The sequence below is a fragment of the Rhineura floridana genome, chromosome 15 (assembly GCF_030035675.1).
Source record: "Rhineura floridana isolate rRhiFlo1 chromosome 15, rRhiFlo1.hap2, whole genome shotgun sequence".
In the NCBI taxonomy this organism is placed as follows: domain Eukaryota; kingdom Metazoa; phylum Chordata; class Lepidosauria; order Squamata; family Rhineuridae; genus Rhineura; species Rhineura floridana.
Window position 1 is genome coordinate 34,784,056 of NC_084494.1, and position 20,748 is coordinate 34,804,803.

At 43.6% G+C, this 20,748-nt stretch overlaps 1 protein-coding gene across 1 annotated transcript; it reads right to left on the minus strand.

Annotated features, from left to right (window-relative positions):
• Positions 1–1,018: 1,018 nt before the first annotated feature.
• On the minus strand, positions 1,019–20,416 carry SIRT2 (sirtuin 2). The gene is made up of 16 exons (XM_061597645.1): positions 20,281–20,416; positions 20,054–20,130; positions 14,773–14,818; positions 13,617–13,733; positions 12,396–12,437; positions 10,793–10,899; positions 10,630–10,686; positions 9,664–9,732; positions 8,995–9,124; positions 8,383–8,442; positions 7,485–7,540; positions 6,026–6,102; positions 5,880–5,931; positions 5,281–5,348; positions 2,674–2,740; positions 1,019–1,835 (listed from the first exon to the last, which is right to left on the minus strand). The coding sequence occupies exons 1-16, from the start codon at positions 20,294–20,296 to the stop codon at positions 1,674–1,676; spliced, it is 1,203 nt and encodes a 400-aa protein (XP_061453629.1). The 5' UTR covers positions 20,297–20,416; the 3' UTR covers positions 1,019–1,673.
• Between the last annotated feature and the right edge of the window lie 332 nt (positions 20,417–20,748).

Here is a 20,748-nt window from a genome sequence, read left to right on the forward strand (position 1 = left end):
ATGCAGTACAGCACAACACTTGCGATGCCTGAAGTGGTCTCTGGTCATTGACCATCTCACTGCGAGCCCTACAAGATTTCCTCCCTGCTTTACGTGGCCTATTTCCACCTGGCCTGAAGGATAAACCCTGACTGACTCCTGCTGCAAAGCTGCTGCTTCTGCTACTCAGGATGCTTAGAGACCATCAAGGTGCAGTCTTGTTTAGAGGGGCTGCTGGGGTCAAGATTTAGTTTTGGAGATGCATTATTTTTGCTGTTATCTGGATTATATTCTTGGATTTTTATTAGATTTTATGAATTATCAGCAGATTAATTTTATTATATAGTTATTAATGTGAGATGTTTTCATAAGCTTTTTGTTTACGACTATATACATTGTTATGTCTTGTAACTTTTACGTGAATTATGTAAACCTTTTGATGTTGTGAGCACCCTATGGAAAGGTGTGGGTCCCTGCTATGGAAAGGTAGCATACAATTTAATGATGATGATAATGGTGGCTGTCTGGTCTTTACCAGTGTGTACTCCTGTTAACAAAATGCAGCTGGCTTTAGACTGACCAAAAGCAGCCACTTGAGGTTACCATCTGTGTGTGCCAAAGGCTGTCCAACAGTTATAGGGTTTCCTCTCCATAAGGAGTGCCAGAACCTTAAGCATCTCTGGGAAATGCTGGGTTGGCTTCTGAGATCCTGGAAAGGGCTAGTAGTTTCAACATCACTTAGGCTGCAGTTCAATACGCACTTACCTGGAAGTAAGTCTTATTGAACCCAATGGAACTTACATTTGAGTAGACATGTATTGGATTGCAGTCTTAGACATTAGTTTATTTTAATCCAATTTTAAATGGACAATTTTATATGTGTGCTTTAATCTGCTATGACTTACTCCCAATTTTTTTGGAAAGACTAGATAAAGAGGCCAGCATAGACTCAACCAGCACTTACAATCCGTCCTACCAAAACAGTCCGTGCACCCGAGGAAGCACTTGAAGGAGCAGCGCAGAAAGACACAATATCCTCTCCTGGAATCAAGGTTCTTGTATTTCATTGCCATTTATAATAGCTTAATGCAGGTGATCAAGGCAAAAGCTTAAAAATACTCTTAAAATTGCTACCTTCCAAGGGTCCAAATAACCCTCCCAACAACCACTCTTAACTGTTTTTCCTGGCCATGCTGCTGCCAAGGAAAGAAACTGTTTCCCAGGAAAAAGAGCAAGAGGGCAGAGTTAAAATTGAGGCTGGTTTTGTTTGTCTCTCTCACCACACCCCCATCAACCCAATTACAGCCCAGATTAGTTGGTAGTTAACAAACAAGAGAAAGAAGCAGAAATGTACATAACTCAAGCTAAAATAAACCCCAGACAATTATTCATATTGCTAATTCAAGAATCCAACTTCTCGCTCATGATTTCAGCAATTCAGGGCTTCAATTGAACACCCCTAAAGTCAGCAGAAAGACTTTGTGCAGTGGTAGCTTTTCTTCCATTCCACAACCCACCTTGGATTCCCCACTTGATAATCTCCCGAGAAAAATCCTTTGGTTGATCCCACGTTGCCATGTCCCTTAAGGAAGTCAAGTCAGACAAGTCTACAAGTCACAACTATCACTCAGCCTGGGGCCATTTTGATTTTTAATTCATCCACAGCAAGCACCCCCCTGTCTTGTCAAACCTCTTCATTCTTCTTTACTAGCAGGAGGGTTTCCCTTCTTTGGGGATGGATTCTCCTTCTGTTCCTTTGTTAGAGGATGGGAGGCACTCGCTCCATCCCCAACAGCCTGCCCTGACTTGGCGTCTATGGCAGCCTGCTCCTTTTTCACCAGTTCCTCCAGCTCTTTCTGAAAGGAAAAGAAACAAAGCGAGGAATATTAAAAAACAGACAAGGTGGAATGGAGCTGTAACAAGGGCTGTTTTCACACATGGGGTTGATTGCATTAGTTTAACAGATTAAAAAGGTAGTGCTTCTGTCTCAATTTCTAAAATCCCTTCCACACTACAGTACCTGTTCTGTTAAGGAACAGCAGCTTTTTCAGTCGATATACTGGCATTTGCACCACCATCTTTCACATGGCTTGCTTTCGTCCCTCACCCATTATACACATGCACACTGTTCCCCACTGTGTAGGAGGTCTAAGTTCTTCTCCCATCACCATGCAAGCCCTCTCCTTTTAGGATCTGACTTTTTAAATTATTTTAGTTGTATCAACACAGGGATGTGTCTGGGAAATGCTGCTATCTGCGACGATGCCAGAATACATGTACAATTTTTGTCAGGCAAAAAACCCCCACAAGACTAAAGGGCGGGAATGCACTGCATGCTGGGATGCCTGTCATGTGAGCGGCTGCAGCTAGCAAAAAACTCCCGTGATTTTCCGGGTTCCCAGCCTTGCTAATGGATCATTTCTGGTATCATTTATCATGGAAATTTGCACTAAACTTGCACTACTTTTCACTAGAATTCCAGAGCTAGCTTGTATGTCACGTGAAAGCTCAAATATAATCCACAAATTACCAGGTAAGAAATTGTCAGAATAACAGAATAAAGTGCAGTGTGAAAGCAGCCAAAGATAGGAAATCATTCCCTCTATGATTTTAGATGGAACCAAAGCAACCATGATTCATTCCTCCCAGTTTGATCTGGGCAGCACCCGAATAGGCCCTGGACGGCTTAGATACCTTCCATCCCAGCCGTTCTGCTAAAGCCAGGCAGCCCTCATCACAGTCTCCCAGCCAGGCAACATCCCTGCAAGAGAAGATATGGGAGACCCCCCCAAAAAAACTCTGATTTGGTGAGCAACACTCAGTGCTTTCTAAACATTCCAAATAATTCAAATGCATTCTCTCAGTGATCCTTACAAAAGCCCAGTAAGTTAGGCCAGCATTATTATTCCCAATTTACAGAAGGAACGAACGAAGGAATGGGGGCAAAGGAATCAAAGAGAAAGTGGTATTATGGGCTACCTATGCTTTACAAATAGATATTGTTCATCTTGAGTTTTATATTGAACATAAAGAAGTATAGAAAATGAAATGAAATTATAGGAACTCTAGTAAACAATTCCTTTTTTCGTGGAATATGCTTACTTTCACTTTAAGGCAAATGTTCTCAGTGAAACATCAACATGTGATAAGAGTCTGGGCATTTGTCCAACCTAAGTCCTTGTGGTTGATAGAAGTGAATTAGGTTAAAAGAAAAGAGAAAAGGTTTAAGATGCAGAAATAGAACCCACATACATGCTGAGAGGGAGATATAAAGGTCTAGTATTAATGTCAGTAAAGCCTAGACTAAGGTAAGCAAAGGCTATAAAAGCCAGCCATGTGTGGAGATCAGTCAGTTGTTTCTGACACTGACTGAAGAAGGAACATCTGCTCCAGGTGTTGAGATCCATGCACACCATGGGTGAGAATACTCCTTTACTGAGGTGAAGTCATGTAGGCAATGCTATGAAATGTAATGTACTAGCGTACATCACCAATGTTTGTGCTGTGTATCATCTGGGTTCTGGTATACTCTTGTCTACTGGTAGCTACACGTATGTATGTTGAATGTTTATAATACATAGAACTTAATAAGAGTCTGAGCTATTCCTAGATTTGAGAAAGCTCTCAAGTGGGATCTCCACCCACTTGGTTTGCCTCATCAGTTCTAACTGCTGGCAATGATAATGATAATGATAATTTAATTTTTAGGCCGCCTATCTGGCCGAAGCCACTCTAGGCGGCGTACATATTAAATTCCTGGCGCGTCTGCACTGGCTTCCTATTTGCTTCCGGGCGAGATTCAAGGTGCTGGTTTTGACCTATAAAGCCTTACACGGCGTGGGACCTCAATACCTTGTGGAACGCCTCTCTCGCTATGAACCTACCCGTTCACTTCGTTCAGAATCTAAGGCCCTCCTCCGGGTACCAACCCATCGGGAAGCCCGGAGGGTGGTTACGAGATCTAGGGCCTTTTCTGTGGTGGCCCCTGAGTTGTGGAACAGCCTCCCCGAAGAGGTACGCCTGGCGCCTACACTTCCATCTTTTCGGCGCCAGGTAAAGACCTTTTTATGCTCCCAGGCATTTTAATCTTCTTAACTTTTTTAATCTTTTAATCTGTATTTTAATTTTTGTAGTATTTATTTTGTTTTTGCTGTGCTTTTCGTTGTTTGTTTGTATATGTTTTTGTATTTTTATTATGATATATTGTATTTTATTTTGTTTGTTCACCGCCCTGAGAGCTATTTCGCTAAGGGCGGTAAATAAATTGAAATAATAAATAAATAAATAAATAAATTCAATAAAATACAAAATACAGTAAATACAATAAATACAATAAAATACAAATAATCATCAGTGACAGAATAGCAGCAATTGTAATACATAGCAGCGGGGATTGAGTATATAATTAGCCCATCCCGATAGTCTCAAAGGCCTGACCAAACAGCCAAGTTTTTAATGCTCAGCGGAAGGTATCCAGGGAAGGGGCATGTCGAAGATCGAACGGGAGGGAATTCCAGAGAGTGGGGGCCGCCACCGAAAAAGCCCTCTCTCTAGTCCCCACCAACCTAACTACTTTTGTTGGTGGGATTGAGAGAAGGCCCTGCGTGGCAGATCTTGTCAGGCGGCATAGTTGGTGACGCTGGAGATGCTCCTTCAGATAAACCGGGCCGAAACCATATAGGGATTTAAAGGTTAACACCAACACCTTGAATTGGGCCCGGAAAACTACTGGAAGCCAGTGTAGATTAAATAATACTGGTGTAATATGATCACGGCAACGGCTGTTTGTAAGTAAACGAGCTGCCGCATTCTGTACCAGTTGAAGTTTCCGGACCATTTTCAAGGGTAACCCCACGTAGAGCGCATTGCAGTAGTCTAATCGAGAGGTGACCAGGGCATGTACTACCAGTGGGAGCTGATGAACAGGGAGGTAGGGTCCAATAACCATGGAAGCTCAGGTGAACACAACGTTTGCCATACAAATTATCTGGATAGACAAGGACCGAGGGGAGATGCAAGAATCCTCAATCTAGTGCCCAGTTTCACAGATAAAGATGGTTCGAGGCTATCTCAGTGGCTTTCCTAAATCCACATTACAGAATCAAGAGAGGTACACCCCAATCATTTGGATAAACTCCAACATATTAACTCCATGCTCCTTTACTCAAGAGTCTTGATACTCCTAACTTCTTTTCTGAGCACCACACTATTAAACACCCTGGGTCCCACTACCCAGGGGTGGCATTCTTGGTTTGGCTTATGTTCCCATCATCTGCCACCCCAGTCCCCCAGGTCACATGCCTGTATGCCTTTTCTGAATCAAAGTCCATTCCGCAGCCGTAGCCCATCAAAGACATAAAAGGATCACTCTGCAATGAGACAGAAAGTGTAAGAACAGTCTCTCTATGGCTCCAGGATGGCATCTATTATTGGAGAAGGGGCAGGGAATGAATCTTTCACTCTCTTTATCAGCATCATTGTGTTGATTAAATTAGTCTTTAGACCAACAGTCTTTACAAAAGGTTTCAATTCTGTCCCTACACATAACTTGCTGTACTGACTCTGAAGTTGTGGTATCATGGGCGTGCTTTTGTGCAACCAGAAATAAGGTCCTCAATTAGCACTCAACTATGAAAACAATTGTTCCTTGAAATTGGTCTTGCTGAGGGTTCTGTGCTTTCCCCAAATAAAGCACAGAGAGCTGAGAGCCTGAAAACCACAGTTTCTATCTAAAGCTTGCTTGTGTCCCACCTTTCCTAGTGAGTAGAAATTGGTGGTAGGAATATGTTCTCCCTGTTCCAAATGCAGCAACCAAGAATATTATTTCAGATAACTGATAAGCCTTTTGCCCAGAATCCCAGATTGCAATATGCCAAAGTGTGCACCAAACCAGGTCTCACCTCTCCAGTCTTCTCCTTATTGATCAGCAGCCGCGGTGTGTTTGTGGGTACCCTGGAAAAGATGAGGGAGAAGGACAAATGGCAATGCTTTAATTAGCAAAACCCAACCCTCAGCCACAGGGCCTACATGGCAGGAGGTCACCTACCTGCTTACAAGAGAGGCAAAGGGTTGGACCTGCAGGGAGGTGCCCATGATGATAAGCAAGTCCACATTGCGAAAATCCTGGAAGCATGAAGGAGAGAGGGAGGGTTGCTATGAAGGATTGTGGGAGGGATCACAGAAATGCTATCATAGGCTCTCCAGTCTAGTTTCAATACCTGTCCCCTCCAATCACTTCTCCAAAATCACAAAGTGGCTATTTGCACTCTTTGGATATTTTGCCTTAACCCAGTTATCATTTACTCTCTGGGATAGACAAACCACACAATTCAAACATGGTTAGGCTCATTATAATTCACAGGACAGCTTGCAGTTCAGAGCCCATGAAGTTGCAGGCAATTATAGCACTTTTCAGCAGAAAAGAAAATCACCAACTCCTGAAATGCATGAACATTAAATGGAGGCATACTATATGCAGAGCAATGTCTGGCCACAGAATTGAAATGTACTGTGCCAACTAGCCCACAGCGAACAATGTAAAAATCAGCTGTAACTTATTTATAGTGTTGTGCTGAACGCTTGCTCACAAACAACTTTGACATAGAAAGTGTGCTGTAATGGAGGATTGAAATGTTATTTTCTCAACCCCCTCCCTCTCTCTGAATGCTTCTCTTTTTTTGTACCTATTTCTAGCATAATCTGCTGCTGCTTCCATCTCTCCACATACACATATTGGTCCCAGGCTATGGTCTGAAGGCACATAAGGCCAGCTCCCTGCTGAAGCTAAGCAGGGTCAGGCCTGGTCAGTGCCTGGATGGCAGACAGCCTGGGAACCATATGTAAGCCGCCTTGCGTTTCTATTATCAAAAGAAAGGCAGGTTTATAAATGCAATAAATAAATAAATAATAAATACACCCCCTTGGTTAAAGTTTTACTAACCCTGGCCATCTAGGATGATGTAGTAAGCATGATGTCATAGCTCTACACAGCCTACAGATTTGGCTATGTGACAACGACATTGGGAATACACCAATCCAACTGAGAGCAAAGACAATGCTTCCTGGAACAGTCACAAAGGGGATCCTAACTAACTGGATCACTGAGTACCCTCGCTTTAAATTGGATATATAAACACTTCTTTGCACAACCCTCTGCTACAAGCCTCCCCCACCCCCATGAAACTGCTGGAGAAGAGCAGTCTTGCAGCTTCTCTACACATTTATAAAGTGTACCATGCCCGCCCCCTTTTGAGGTCAACACTATTTTAAAAAAAATCCACATGTTCACTCTATATTGTAAGAGACCCAGGGTTGATATAAAGTCATAATCTGATTAAAGCACATTTTTTAAAAAAACAAAATTTACTACTGATCTAATATCTGCTGCATCTGTACAAATTTTAGTTGTTAACATGAGGATCCAGAGGCCCAGGGCCTTTGGAGATAATGTGCATGTGAGGCTACAAGGACCCTGACACCGAAGGCAAAGCAACCAGGGCACTTACTGACTGCATTAGAGAGAAGAAACGAGAGGGCAGGTTCTCCCCAAAGAATACGATATCTGAGTAGAGGAGGAAAAAAGATTTAGCCATTGGTCAGGACTGCCTCATGACTGCCAAGATTCTATGACAGTAAGGGATGCAGCTCCTTGAGAATCTAAGCTTTCATTAAAAAAATACAACACAGCAGCAGGAAGTCTCTAAGCCTTATGAATGAAGGTTGGTCTGAAAGTATACATCAAATTCCAGCTGAAGTTTCAGATGCCAGAGGAGTTGCTGAGTAAGATTTCTAGAGGTCAGCCTGTCCCCATAACTTAAAAAAAAGCAGAAGAGAAATCCTGAAACAATCTGTACAAGATACAGAATCCAGGGCCAGTGTAATGTAGTGGTTAGGGCAGGAGTAGCAAATGTGCCACCCTCCAAATGCTGTTGGGGAGGGGAATGGAGTGAATACTAAGATTTAAACTGAAGGATTCAGAAGCAACTCTGTTTAAAGATCCATGGAGCTTATTCACAAGTACAAGCTCCATGACTCCCTGGTCTTGTTGGACTCTACTAAGGATTGATACACACACACGCGTGATCATCCATGTGACTGAATGGAACTAAGGAAAAAAGGACTTTTGCTACTTGTTATGCCGCAGTTATGCTGCAGCAGCTGGTATTTTCCACATCCCCCCCCCCAATAAAGAACCTTATGGCACAAGGTCCCTGTGTGGAACTAGGGGATGGATGCAACACCAAGTTGCATAACCTCAAACACAGTTGCCTGCAGCACTGGTAGACCACACTTTCAAGTGAGAGTAACCTAAGGTTTATCATACTTGTGCTTGAATCAGATCCGAGACCCAAGGACTGTGAGATGCATTTTGGGGAACGTGGACCTTTCAAAAGATCAGCTCACCTGGCTTCACAACACTCTGACATTTTTCACATTTGGGAATGAGAGATGAAAAGATCTTCTCTGAAAGGGAACAGAAAGAGGTCTACAACTCTACAAAACGTAACTGAACTTAGACAATTGGCAGTTACACAGTTTATTTATTTGATTTATATCCTGCCCTTCCTCCCAGTAGGAGCCCATACTTGCCTGCTCACCACCAAATAAGCAGTTCCTCTTTCACAGCTCAACCCACAAGGCAGCTGCAAGGCACACTAGGTGACAATACACACTTACCTGGGAGTAAGTCCTACTGAACCCAATGGCACTTACTTCTGAGTAGACATGTATTGGATTGCAGCCTAAGTTGACATGCTGAAATAACAGACAGCCATGGCTCCCTCATCAGCAATATTCACACATTAGTGAAACATCTCACCACTAAGTGGTAAAGCCACACATTACAGTCCTCTAGGCTGGAAAACTGCCACAAAAGATTCACTGCTCTCTTTTGTGCCATCACAAAGGTATCAAGGTAATGTTCATGAGATAATGCAGGATCTCTCTAAAGTAAATTCTGTTTCTGTTGCACACACTTTCAATCCATCCTCCCCCACAAACACTCTGGAGGATCACCTTTCATCCAGTCCAGGCTGTATGCCTTCCTGCAGGTGGAGCTGATGCAGTGGGAGGTAAAGAAGGTGCCATGAGCTTCCACGAGGTCATCCTGACCCAGACCAGCCACCCGCTCCAAGGTGTCAATGTTCTGAGAGAGACAGTCCAAAACAAGCGAGTGGAGAAAATCCTCCAAGCCAAAACAGGAGTTATAACTTACTATGGGCAACAACAATGAGGATAATTCCAAGAGATGCTCTTCCTACTTCAAAGGCTAAAGCTCCTACTCTGAAATAGGGCAAACAACTGCATATTCCATGCCCACGGGAACAGAAGTCCCAGCAGCAAAACTACTGAACGAGGCAGGTGATGCTGGCATTGGGGCAACATATTTCTACCATTCAGTGCATTCATAGTGTCACATGTTTTTGCTCTTTGCATACCATACATTGAAGAGAGAACAAGAAATGGCTTCAGGGCTGGCGATAAGTCCTGCTACAATCGGGCTCTAGGAAGCTGATCTTCAACCCCTCCTATCTATCTAGATTTCTGGAGGCAGGACTGCCCTGCAGAAAATCCCACCGAGGTCAATAGTTGTTCCTCTCCAATTCCAGTCCTCTAGACTGGAAAACTGCAACAAAAGATTTACTGCTCTCTTTTGTGTTCCAGGGGAAGGCCCGTTTTACCCACCTGTGTGTAGCAACGCAACAGCAGCCCTTTCTCCTTCAGGAGGCGTATGAAATAGTGGCATACTGTGGGCTGGAAAACAGAGTCCCACATTAAGCAACAGTTCTCAGAAATAGAGGAGGTAGGCAGCAGTTTCCTGGAGCTCAAGGAACAAGATGGGTGTCAGGGGTAGGTGTTGTTCAGCAGTTGCTGAGCCCCACATCCCTGCAAGGGCCCACTGCCACTCTATGGAACTCCCTAGCCCAGCTGCACCTCGTCTTTGTTGTTGCTGCCTTAATCACCTGTCCTCTCAAGAGCATGCAAACAATGACAAGAGTGAGGAGATGGGGCAGCATCCTCCACTTCTATATGCTCTCCCTATTAGACTCAGAGGGTGTGGGGAAATGGACAGCAGTGACAGGTAGAAACCCAAAACCAAGAGATGGTACAGCAAAGCAAGAAATAAGGGTGAATCGGAGAGTGGCATTATAGAACCCAGAATTCCAAGCCTCTTTCCATCCACAGGAGCCCTCTCTTGGATTTGAGATCCATCTCTCATCTCTTGGAGCTGGGAAGAAAACCCAGGAGAAATCCAGCTCCCTGCTTGCTCAGACCAAAACAACAAAGAGGTCTACATGGCTTTGACACAAAGCAGCCTCATGTGCACTGTGCTGACAACAAGGTGGAGACATCCAGTTTTCCCTTGTTTAAATCCATGGCACAACATCGAAAAGAAGTGAACCCCTCCCTCAGCGGTTAAAAGGGTACCGTTGAAAAATCAAAATATCTCAAACATTTTAAGAGACTTTAAAACATTACAAAGAAAATCCACAAACAGGTTAGAAGTTACAGTCCTGGCTCAGATATGGAGACAGAAATTAGGCGTCCTAACACCATTCACCAACCTCACACCCTTCCAAGAAATCTGATATCCAGTTCCATCTCCCCGAGAAACCCTTTAAATAAGGAACAATGCAGAAGAAAACTTACCTTAAACTGCCCTGGGTACAACTCCCGGGCCAAGGCAAAGAATGGCTCTGGGTGTTGCTAAAGTGAGACAAAAAATATACTAGGTTGCAGGAAGAAAAAACCTCAGTAGAACACAGTGTATTCAGCAGACACCCGTTAGCAAGCAGGGGACTCAGCATGGTACCTTGAAGTAGCTGATCTCAAAGATGGCTTCAGGATACGGCAAGTTGTACTGCTGCAGGTTAGCGTAGAGTCCTGTGTCCGGCGAACGGAAATCAGGGATCCCTGCAGCTGAGAGGCATAACAACATTTTGTTAAAAAATGCAAACACTGAGAAACTGAGTAGCTGAAAAATCACACTAGAGATGTGGTCCCCCAGGGGCCTGGTTAAGATCAACCTGATATGTCTTTGCATTGACACCTGCAAAAAAAGAAGTCACTACCCACTGTAATGGAATGCAAAAATGGGAAATGACAGGCACTAGGGCATATCACTATAATGCAATGAGAACAAATGAACAAACAGCCAAAACGCAATGCAAATCACAGCAGAATAAATAACACTACAGATACCAAAAAACAATAACATGGTAATCACAATAATGCAATGCAGACTAATGTTACAAATGGCCAAAATACAATGCAATTCACAACAAACAATAAAATACACCACAATAGCCAAGAGCCAGAACCTTCTCCTTTCTGGCTCTGCATTGACACCAGCGCTAGTTAAGCTGGGAAGTCAGGATTCAGGTTTGCTACTTTATTTGTTCCAATCCCAGTTCACCCCACAACATGGAGAAGGGAAGCAGAGAACATAAGAAGAGCCCTCCTGGATCAGACGAATGGTCTGGATTACTCATTGAGTATAATATTATAACAATAACACCACCTAAACCAGACATTAAAAACACACACAAAAACTTTTCACTATGAAGGCACATCTTCTATACTGATTTGCCTGTCAAGAAAATTTCACGCATTGCAGAGGGTTCTGTGAGTGTACATCTCATGTGGCATAATCGACGGGCCTCTTGGGCCTCACTGTTGCCCTCAAATACGCCTAATATTTCCTCAGCAAGTGCAAATTGGAGGGGGGAAATCAAGAACTCCTAATTTGTGTGGACGACGGTTTGGAAGCGATTGGCTTAAAAAGATACCAAGCTGGCTGAAAATAAGATTTGAGGTGAGAGATTTCTGCATCTAAAGCTGATCCAGTTTAAACAGAGTTGTTATCAATATGGAGCAATGACTCCTCGTTATTAAGAATAGTTCCACTTCAGACAGACAGCTGCATTTTTTTCAACAATGCAGAGACTTAAAACATACATATGCTAGGTGTGCAATCTTCAGCTACTTTAATCCTGGGAGGGACAATGGCTCAGTGACAGAGCAAGTCTTGCGTGCAGCAGGTTTCAGGCTCAATAAAAAATCTCTGGTAACAAAACAGTAAAAGAAATCTTTCCCTAATGACCTTGAACTGATGCCGCCACTAATCAGAATAGCCAGTATTAGGCTGTAGGTACATCAGGAGTCTGACTCGGAAGAAGGTAGCGCCTTCTATCCTGACCCTTAACTCTGGAAACATAGGTGCAGCTTTCTGTTTAAAAAATGTCAGCAACCCTATAAATGGGATTATATATTACTGTCATTACCAGAGAAAACTCTGACTATCACCACCTCCAGCATGCTGGCCAGTAACATACTCTACTCCATTAGTTCCTTTTCACACAACCAAAAAATTAAGAAGAGACACACATGCCCAATAAGGCCCTTGTGATGCTCACCAGTTGAGATTCCTGCTCCCACCATACACACTATCTTCTTGCCTGCAAGAGAAAAAGATACTTTTAAACCACATCCTTTTAAATCCAGAGAATACAACCTTACACCTTTTCTCAGCACTGTTCCCGAATAGCAACCCTAGAGGCTCCTCAAAGCTTACCCAGTGGTTAGACAATGTCTAGTCTTCCTTGAGAATTTGTTCCAATTTGTTTAACAGGTTGGTTATATGAAAATGAGCATTCATCCCGATTTACTTGCAGGATGTTTATACATCTTTCCATTAATCATTCACTCAGCCCACACTTTTTAATGCAATGTCCTGTCACTTTTCAAACCACCAAAAAAAAACTGTGTGGGTGTTTAAAAGTGGATTTGTTGACTAGGGTGGCAGGCACTTTAGCCCACTTTAAATGCGCAAACCTAAAGTTCCAGCATGCATTTGAATCCCTCCTGCAAAATACTGGTGGTCTGGAGGCTCCCTGGGTTTTAACATAGGAATCGGAGGCAAGAGAGACAGTGTGGCTCAGTGGTCAAGATACTAGATTTAAGAGACTAGGGTTCAGCCCCCCTGCTTAACCAAGTGCTTACTGGGAAACATGGATAGTCTAATGCAAGATAAGCACACAGAAAAATTCTAGATACAGATAACATTCATCAGTGACATTAGACAGGGACACAAAACTTCTTTCCGACTCTCCCTATAACCATCCCTCAATTCTCAGCCACAGACCTTCACTTGCGCTGCCTTTTCATCAGCTTCAACAAACATCTCCACACTTATTCATTCGCATAGAAACAAATCATATTATTCTGCCTGTGTAAAGATGAGCTAGATAAATTGAACAGAAGGATAAATTACACTGCCCTAGTAGAGGCTAATCCTGTGAAATAGGTACACCCCATTATACCTTTTACTCAGTCCCAGGAGAATGTGAACCTGCTGCAGAGGTAATAGCAGGAGCTGGGAGATTATCTTACCTTAGAAGGTGGTACCAAAATAAACTCATTAATATCATAGATTCAAGGAATTGTCTTTGGCAATGAAGAAATGTTGATCTTCAGCTCAAATTCATGAGACAAGCAAAAGGCTTGTTTCAACTTCCTCTTGGTTCACCTCAGTGCTGTCTGCTTGCTTCAGAGGCTGATGGGCAGAGGAACCTAAAGTAGGAGGCTGCCAGCTCCACCCAGACCCAAGCCCACTTGCAAAGGGAGGACTGACTTACATTTCTCAGTCAGCATGAACTTGCTCACACCCTCCAATGTCAGCTCATCCAACACCTTCTCGGGCTTCTCGCTACCTAAGCCCAGTGTCCGGGACAACAGGTTTCGCAGAAAATCCACTTGCAAGAGAAAAAAGAGATGCATAAAGTTAGCTATAATGAGTCTTCCAGGTCCAGAACCTCTGGATTGTGTTATGAGATCTTGCCTGAAGTTCTGTATTGCTCAAAAGCTTGCTATCCTGCACTACCAACAAGATGTGAACTCTGAAACGTAGCAGATGTTACATTAACAGTTTGATCCGCAGCATTAAAAAAGCTTTCATAACAATGGAAATGGATAGTAAGAAAGGCAAGGAACAGATTCCTGGGTTCCTCTCCCAGGAAGCCGAGGGTAAGGAGAAGACCTGTGGGTCTTTTTTGACACATAAGATCAAGAATTGCTGTGGGACTATTGCTCCTCCTCCTATCTGAAGACCATCAAATACATTTTGGTGACAGAGACTAAGCCAAATAGTGGCCCTTGCAAAGTAGTAAAAATAGTAAATTAAACTGACCAATTTGGTGGCCAAGGTGGCAATTCCCTAATCACAGGGTCAATCCTACACCTTTCAAGAAAAGCAGCTTAAATACAGTGGGATTTTGAGGAAATAAAAGGGACCCTTTGCTAGTGACTCATCAGTTATCAGATATAATCTTGACAAAAACAGAGGGGAAGGAAGGTGCACTGCTAACCCGAAGGCTGAAATATCAGGCATCTAGAAATATAATGCTCCCAGCCTGCAACTATAGACAGAAGAATTAACTGTGCAGGAGAGCCAAAGTGCTGAAGGTAAATATCACGGATCAGAGGGTTTTTTGCGTCTAGAAGTTAATTGCTTTTTAATTACTTTAACCAGAGACTTATAGCACAATCCAAGCCATGTCTACTGAGTAGTAAGTCCTATTGAATTCAATGGGGCTTAGTCCCAGATAAGTAGTTGGGATTGCAGCATTAGTGCATAATAATAAAACAGGTCAAGTTAACAATAGGTTTTCATATTTATGAAGGTATGTCTGGCCTCAATTCTGTACACATTGTGCTTCGCTTGCATTGTTAAACTAAACTTGCACACTACAGGCCAAACTCCCAAGTGTTAGAGCACTCCAAATGGAAACCTACTTTCAGTTGGACCATAAGCTCCAGCTTCGTCATCAGAATCAGAATCCTGAATAAAAAGGAAGAAAGGTGGAGTGGGAATCAATGAATGAAGCTGAAAATGGTCACTTCTTTTTTTTTCAATTAATTTTTATTCAAATTTTAAAAACCAAAACAATACAAAAAGAAAAAACACAAATCAATAATACAATAAAAAAAGAAAAAAATATATAAAAATATTGACTTCCGATTTGTCGTAGTTCAGCTATAAATCTATAATATATAACAAGCCTGTCTCTTAATAGATTATAAAATCACCTTCCTCCAGCGGTTATCTTAATTGGTTTCAAATCTCATTAACATCGTATCATTTTATTCTTCCACAAAAAGTCAAAGAGAAGTTTCCAATCCTTGAGATATATGTCCATCAAGAAAATGGTCACTTCTTAGCTGCTAAGTTTGTCTTAATGTTTATCCCCAGTCTGCCACTGCATAACTGAACCCCCCTACTTATTGTTCCTCCATGGCAATCAACAGCCCTCTTCTTCTTTCTGACATCTGGAATATTTGAGAACAATCAACTCATTCACCATGAACCTACACAGAGGAGAGCATAACAGCCACAGCCACCTGCAGAGAGGGTGCCATCCAACTCTCCTTTCCGCTGGGCTGGGGCGAGCGGGATGCCACGCAGCCTGGGTTGCGTCAGTTGGTTCCCAACTGTGCCAGGCTCCACTGGCCTCCACTGGCTGCAGCCCTCCACTGCGGCTGAACCGTGGTGTCTCCAGGAGCTTGCTGGTGGTGCCAGAAGTCCACTGGGGATGGTTAACCCAGTGGGGGGAGGGCCGGTGAAAGCTCCCCAAAAGGGGTGTTCCAGGGACATGGTGGGGGAAGAGCTGTGGCAGGGGACACCACTAGATCCTCCTTGCGTTCGGAGCCTTCCCCCAGGTACAGTCCCTTTGCAAACTCCGCCAGCCAAAAAGCCGGTGTAGTAAAATAATTTTAATTATTTCCCATTGTGGCCTACAGGGAGCACTTACTCCTCAGGAAGCCTGTTCGTTGGAGCCAGCGCTTCCTGGCCGGCTCATGTGTGCAGCTCCCAACGGAGCTCATACTCAGCCAAACTGGTGGCTCCCAAGTGGGAGGAGAATCCCGCTGAGCTTTTCGCTGGCTTCCCGGCATTTGGATTGCCCTGCCCGCTGGGATGGAGCACAGCTTAACTTTGTAACGGTGACATTTTAAGAGGTGTTGGAACCTCTACTTCCCAAACACAGATGTGCAGAATCTGATTTGGGCTACTCAGCACTGAGAGAAAGCACAGGAATGGGTCACTGAGTTGTAGCCATTGTTAGAGTAGACCTACTGAAATGAATGCACATGACTAACTTAGATCCATTAATTTCAATGGAGCAACTAAGCAGAACTTAGCTGGATACAACCCACTGTTTGTTAGGGTAGCAAAATAGCTCTAAACTTGTGAATGAGCAGTTCAAACCCCAGCACGAGGTGGCCATAAGTGAGCCATTCTTTTGTAGCCTCAGCTCACGCACACTGTCCCATTTGCAACAGACTGATAACAACACTGACACACTTTACAGGTGGAAATACTACCGATTACAGAGGAGATATACGTGACAGGCAATGCCTTGCCTGGGATGGAGGAGCAGCAATTTGTGCGGGAGGGCAGGGGAGAGAAAGCAGAAGATCCATGCTGTCTTTATTTAGTTATATACCCACCCTTCACTACAAGGTCCCAGGCAGTTTACACACAGCTTAATACTAAGTAACCATGTAATGTATGTATCGCAGTGTGGGCACAATCAAGACCATGAACAGAGAGAGAGAGAGTGTAAGAAAGACATTCTGATCTCATCCTCCACATTCAGAGACCTGGACAAAAAAGGTGCATGTTGAACTACTATCAAGACATATACAACAATGAGAAAAAGGGCACCTTAAAGGAGAGGGCACACCACCTTATATAAGAGAGCGGCCACTGGCCAGATAGGCGACACATAAATTAAATTTTATTATTGTTATTATTATTATTATTTCCTCTTTATTATTATTATTTATTTATGCATATATTGTTTAATGCCAAAAGAAGCTTCTAAGCAGTTACACAAATATAAGCATCCATAATTAAAACAAACACCGCACTAAAATACGAACATCCATAATTAAAACACAATCCCAATGAAAACAGCACAGCAATGAAAACAGAAGACTCAGGTAAACAGACCAAGGGAATGTGAACAGGTGCCTCTTCAAATACAGACAGGGCCTCTGGCACTTGATATTCCACCCTTTCTCCCAATGAGTACCTAATAATTAAAAAGGTAACACCATCATAACTACATATACAAAGTAGCAGCCTCAGTAAGGTTGAATACATTCCTGTTCTGACTTTTAAATGCCTGCTGAAAACTTTCCTGTCACCAGATTTATGCAGGAAACTGAGAAGACATATTTCTGCAGCAGTTAATGATTTCTGTTTAAAATTTTATATGGTTTTATCCTGTATATTTTATCCTGTACATTGCAAACCATTTTGATTTTTTTATGAATAGCAGTATAGAAACATTTTTATAAATAAATTCTTGGGGAAACAAAAAACGGTTTTCACCTCATGCCTAAATAAAGGTGGGTGAGGGGCATAACCACATTTCATTTGCCATTATACCTGGCAGGGGGACAGAGCTACTGCTTCTCTTCATTATTCCTTCATTTATATTATGAACTTGCTTCACAGATTAATATCCTGTCTTTCTAAAGGATTTCATCACAGGGTAGCAAATACAGTATATAAACTAACTATACAGCTTTTTTTAAAAAAAGACAGTGGTGGTGGGAAATTAATGGGTTGTATCCAATGCTAGTTCTACTGAGAATAGGCCCACTGAAGTTAATAGACATGACTAACTTAGGTGTGTTAACTTCCATAGGTCTACTTTGAGTAAAACCTAAGTTTATTTATGGCATTTAGATACCGCTTTTCAGATGGACCTCTCAAAGTGGTTTGCATTTATTTATTTATAAAAATGATATACTGCTATTCATGTTCAAAAAACCAAAACGGTTTCCAACATATATAAACACAGAATAAAACCATTTAAAAAATTTAAATCAATTAACCACTACAGAAAGATATTGTCTTAATTGTCTGCATAATCCTGGTGACATAGGGAAGCTTTCAGCAAGCATTTAAAAATCAAAGTAGAAGATGCTTGCTGAATCTCTATTGGCAGAGCATTCCGGAGAACTGGGCTGATGACACTAAAGGCTCGAGTTCTTGCTGTTGTCAGATGAGCCTCGCCAACTCGGGGGATGACCGATGATGTTCTTGCAAATGATCTCAGTGACTTGAGCTGGGATATAAGGGTTCTGATGGTCCCTAATGTACCCTAAACCTAAGTAGTTCAGGGCTTTTTAAATTAATTCAAGGACCTCGAACCTGGCTCGGTAGTGGATGGGTAGATGCTTTAACAATAGTGTCACATATTGTCAGCCATGTACCCCAATCAGCAGTCTGGCTGCTGCATTCTGTGCCAGCTGGAGCTTCCAAACTGGGCCCAAGGGCAGCCCCACATAGAGCGCAATGCAGTAATCTACCCTCAAGGTTAGAAATGCATGGACTACAGTGGTCAGGCTATCTCTGTTCAGTAATGGCTGCAGCTAGCAAACCAGACCAAGCTGGTAAAAGGCACTCCTAGCCACAGAGAACACTTGAGCATCTAGTGACAGAGATGTATCCAGGAGTACTCCCAACGCACTTGCTCCTTTGGAGGGAGGGCAACCCCATGCAGAACAGGTAACTTGCCTATCTCCTGGACATGGGAACCATCCACCCCAAGACCCTCCGTCTTTCCAGGATTCAAGCACAGTTTATTGGCCCTCATCCAGTCCACCACTGCATTCAGACATCAGAGCTATCACAGCCTCTCCTGATTCAGATGTTATGAAGAAATAAAGTTGCATGTCATCTGCATACTGATGACACCTTGCTCCAAAACTCCCAATGACCGCTCCCAATAGTGTCATATAGATGTTAAATAGCACTGTGGAGAAGATAGTACCCTGCAGGACCCCACAGCACAACTGCCAGGGGGCCGAGGAGTATTCACTCTGTGCTACTCTCTGCACATGGCCCTGTAGGTAAGAATAGAAGCACCATAATACGGTGCCCCCAACACCCAGCCCACTGAATCAGTCCAGGATAATACTACACTCAATGGTATCAAAGGCTGCTGAGAGACTGAGCAGAAGTAACAGGATCACACTCCCCCTGTCCCTCTCACAATAAAGGTAATCCATTAGGGTGGCCAAGGCTGATTCATCTCCCAAACCAAGTTTGAACCCAGACTATAATGGATCCAAGTAATCAGTCTCATCCAAGAACACCTGCAGTTGCTCCACAACCACCTTCTCTACCAGCTTTGCCAAGAAAGGGGAGTTGATGACTGCTCTAAAGTGATGACAACTCCATTGGATCCAGAGTGGGCGTTTGAAGAAATGGACGCAACACTCCCTCTTTGAGGCAACACTCCGTCACACGAAGATGTGCTTACTACACCCATGACCCATCTGGTCACCCCACTCCTGCTAGCTTTCATAAGCCAGGAACGCCAAGGATCTAATGAGCAGGTGGCTAGGAGCATCACTCTAAGCATCCCGTGTCCGCATAATCAGGCCCCATTAACTGGAACTGTGATCCCACAACACCCAGTCCAACACTGCGTGGGACACCACCACAATAGCAGCATCACTCTAAAACACTGTGGAGTTGACAACAACCCGTTGCGATTTCAATCCGGTAGAAGTTCAAGCCTTTCCATGGCAGCTCCTGCTTCCATCATAATTGGCTTATAGATATGAAACTATATACGTTCAGGGTGGGTGGGATGGTTTCGTTCTTTTTTCTGCTGAGGTTCTTATTGCCCAGTCGCTGCCAGCTGGTTTATAGGAAGCGACTCATAAATGGAAGGAAGATGCTTTGTTTTAAAGTTCTTATGTTTTTAAGATGCTTTAAAGTGTTTTTAGTGATTTTGTTTGCTGCCCTGGGCTCCTTCTGGGAGGAAGGGCGGGATATACATTTAATAACGATAACAAGAAGAAGAAGAAGTAGTAGTAATAGTAGCAGTAAATCCATCCATCCCGGCACAGAGTAGGAGGAGACTTTGCCTGGTGAATTTCTGCCTGGTCGGCCCAGAAGACAAACTAGACACTCCCTCCCTCTCCCCCCAGTAAAAGTAGGAGATTTGGGGAGGAGAGATAAACGGAGGAGGACCCTCCGCCAGCTTCTTACCGACGAGGCGGAGCCCTTCTCGGCGGCGACCTCAGCTGTGACCTCGGAAGAGGAGGCGGCGACGGCGGCTCCCGGGTCTGTGACAGAGAAATACACAACAAAGGGGGGGGGCGGATGTGGCGGGGATTACCTCAGAGTTGCGGAGAAAGGGGCAGGCGGGGAAGCAGAGGCCTTCCTCGTCACCCACCTCGGCCGGCAACCCCATAATCTCTCCCAGCCCCTCTTACCTTCCCGGCTGTCCATGGAGCACCTGCCACGCCGTGGACTCCAGCTCTGGAAGGAACGATGAAGCGTCAAAGTCACAGCAGGCTTCTGACAGGAGAACTACAACCCCCAGGAGGCCCCGCGGCATAGCCGTAGCCAATGAACAACCAGACTCCCAACATGCATCGGAGTTTTATTTTGAAGTAGACGTCACATCCATGACGTCCACCATGGACGAAAAAGTGTCGTCATCGACGTTAACCAATCGCAGGTAGGGGTGGGGAGGAGGGATCGCTGAGTGGCTCAATCTCCCGGCGTGCTTTGCGCTGCGGGTAAGAATCCAGTCATTAAAAAAAAAAATAAGCAGCGGAGTTAATTGTTGTTTCGCGTAAAAGAAAACAACCACTAAATAGTGTGTGTGAAGAGAAAGAACCATGAAGTAAAAAGGAGGGATGTGAAATCCAGTGTGGCAAAAAAGTGAGGAGAAAGCA

Coding starts and splice junctions, on each gene's coding strand:
- SIRT2 (XM_061597645.1), bottom strand. Junction 14,819..20,053: donor AGAAGGGCTCCGCCTCGTCG/GTAAGAAGCTGG, acceptor CTTTTTATTCAG/GATTCTGATTCTGATGACGA. Junction 9,125..9,663: donor TGTTGCGTTGCTACACACAG/GTGGGTAAAACG, acceptor TGTCTCTCTCAG/AACATTGACACCTTGGAGCG.